General features: G+C 42.1%; 1 protein-coding gene across 1 annotated transcript in view; it reads right to left on the minus strand.

Annotated features, from left to right (window-relative positions):
* The window catches only part of CDKL5 (cyclin dependent kinase like 5), a 275,410-nt gene that overhangs the window by 104,505 nt on the left and 167,747 nt on the right, over positions 1-3,158 (minus strand). Inside the window, exon 5 of the mRNA XM_018554842.1 lies at positions 878-923. Coding sequence (XP_018410344.1) covers positions 878-923 — 46 coding nt within the window. The remainder of the gene's footprint in view (positions 1-877; positions 924-3,158) is intronic.

The raw sequence follows: 3,158 nt of genomic DNA on the forward strand, positions 1-3,158 counted from the left end.
GGGAGGGAGGGAGGCACCCCTGAGGGGGGGGGGGGGGGGGGGCTATTTTTACTTTTTACAAGAAAAGTAAAAATAGAAAAACGTAGGTTTAATGTTGCTTTAATGCCTTATGCACACTGGCAGAAGAAACTGCACTTTAAGAGGCATTTTCTTTTTATGCCTCTAAACACAACTGTGTTTTAGTCAATGTGTTCAACCACATTGTGATGTTTAGAGCCATTTTTTAAAGCAGTGTTCAGGGGCATAAAAATAAAATGACCCAAACCTGTGTTTGGAGAGAACCTTAGGCTACAATCACACAGGGCTATTATGTGTGGCTGGGAATTCCAGCGACAAGAACCTACAGATTCTTGCAGCAGGAATCCCAGTCATGTCCATACAGTTGTGGCTGCTGCACCCATTCAAGTTATTGACAGGCTGACAGTGGCTGCATCTGTCAGCAGCAGTCTGCATGTAATCATAAATTGGACAATTACCTGTGGCTAGATGAATTGTCCCTAAACGCAATGTGCCTGCATCCAAGGACAATCATTTATCGCGAGCTGCAGGAATCCCCAGCCGCATTCCACTAGACGCCTGTAAATGGGTCCTAACTGGCACAATTTATGGGCATAAACACATGTCTATGCAAGTAACTTCATTCTAGTGGCTAAAATAAATTAATATTCTAGCCAACAGAAATAGTTTACACGCATATGTCTGTAAATGTGCATAAATGTATGAAATGACACACCAAATGCTTATTTTTTTACGCTGGATTTCTCTGCCAGTTTCTGGAAGAAAGCTACAGCGTAGACAGAAGTATTTGAATACACTTGTGTGCATGAGGCCTAATCCTAAATAGTATCACAAGGGATAAACAAAGTAGAAGACTTACCTTCGCTATCTTTAAACTTCTTGATCGCCACAATCTCCTTTGTTTCCTAGAATAAAGAAAAGAAAAGGGCACAATTACATTTGTGTAGGATGACATATAATAACAACCACCAAATAATAAATGATATAACACTGCAGGAAACTAAGCCTAACCAATTTGTGAATAACATAAATGTTTTTTAACCCCTTCATTTTTTAATTTTTTGCACCCATTTTTTTTAACCCCTTTTTTTAATTTTTTGCACCCATGTTATATTCCACATTTTAGGCCTGAAAATGACTTAAAACCCCCCAACATTATATAAATAGAATAAAATGGTGGTAGTTGCAAATTTTATTTTACAACTCCATCAGAGCATGTATCTCTATGTGGAGTCATTGAGACGTATAGTTGTACTGTTATTCACTGGCCAGTGTCAGTGATAGAGGGAACTTGTATTCTGTAATGCATAGTATACAAATGTATAATAATTATTGGATGCTTTATAGTATGGGAAAGTGGCAGTTTATTTTAAAGTTAAAATAGACAAAGTGCTTTTGCACTTACAAACTTCCGTTGGTAAAACAGCATATGCAACCTGTGTAGAACCTCTTCCCAGGGTACATTTACATATGCTACGCATATTTTGCGATATTTACATTGTTAACTTAATATTTAATAATATTTAATTTTTATTCACGAACACATTTACCTTCCTTTTTTCGACTTGTATTTTCAGTATACAGCCACAATTAGGATTTGATCACTGGCACTGTATTTAGTTTGTGATATTTTCACATTTCCACACAACTTAAAGACCAATTAAAAGGTGGATCACACACAACCAAGCGCAGCACCCCGGCTTACAAAAGCTCCAGACTTGCACTGAGATGCTGGTGCTAAAAATAACTTTTGCAGATGACCTGAGAAAACTGAGAATGTAGGTTTACCTGAGATTATTAAGATCTATCTCAGTATTAGACAGGACCAGATTTATGCTTTCTGCCCCCACCACCACTCCCAGCCAACTGTTCTCTGTTGTTGACCTCCTATCCTAGTCGAATACCTAGACTTGGTACCGTACTAACAAGATCAGAGACCATATGTCACACGGAGCATGAGGGTGGACAGACTGTCTGCTAACACTACATCAGTACACCTGGTACCAACTAGAAGAATAGGGCTAGGTGTCTTCCCTACTGTCTAGATGTAAGGACCCGGAGTGGATAAACTTTAAAAAGTACACTATTCACTAATAGTGTTGGGCTGGATGTTCCAGTCGAACGTGAGTTTGACACAAACATCGCTAGTCCATGTGTTCGCTGAACACACGAACTATAGGGGGGTTTGACGGTCTGTTTGACCGCTTCACGCCCCACAAGGCAATGCGCCTTGTGAAGCCCTAATTGGCTAAAGGCTTGCACCTGACCACAGGTCAGGTGCAAGACTTTGCCCAATCAGGGCTCAGTACTCTGTAGGAGCCATGATTGGGCAAAGTCATGATGACTATGCCCAATCATGGCTCACCTGTCAGATAATGTCAAACTACACAATTGGGCAAAGCTGGCTGTCACCGCTAGCTCCGCCAAATTGTTTATGTTTTGCCAGCATCTGTCAAAGTGCCATTATGCGGTGGGTGTTCGTCGCAAGCGGACGGGACGGCGGTCGGCATTTTTTAAAAATTATTATTTCTATTTATTGTTTTATTTTTTATTTCGTTGAGTCGTTGTCATCATGGACAACGTGGGACGTCCTGATTGACCATGGATTACGTCGGTGGATCAATTTTTTGGGTTTAAACATTTTTTTTAATAACTTGTCAAAAACTTGTCTTTTGTTTTCAAAATAAAGGATTTTTTCAAGTACCCCTTACTCATTCACAGGGGGGGGGGGGAAATCTGGGTGCCCCCTTAATTAAAGGGTTACCCCGATGCAAATAAGCCCCCCTTGCCCGCAGACCTCCACAACCCCTGGGTCAGGGTTGTGGTGAGGAGGCCCTTGTCCCTATCGGCACGGGCGACCCTGGAAAAGCACCCTCCCAGTGCCAAGGGCATGTGGCCTGGTGTGGGAGGGAGCGCTCGCTCGTCCCCCCCTTTCCAGGCCTATGCTCGGATCAAGGGTCTGATGGGACTCCCCGTTCCCCCCCCCCCATTTTTGGGGGTGGGGTTCCTCGTTAAAATTCCTACCAGACCTTAAGGGCCTGGCATGACTTTAAGGAGGAACCCCACACACTTATTTTTGTTTTTTTTACATGGGTCCCTCCTCAATATTCCTACCAGACCTTAAGGGTATGGTATGACTT

The sequence above is a fragment of the Nanorana parkeri genome, unplaced genomic scaffold, assembly GCF_000935625.1.
Source record: "Nanorana parkeri isolate BGI_ZX_2015 unplaced genomic scaffold, ASM93562v1 scaffold175, whole genome shotgun sequence".
Lineage (NCBI taxonomy): Eukaryota > Metazoa > Chordata > Amphibia > Anura > Dicroglossidae > Nanorana > Nanorana parkeri.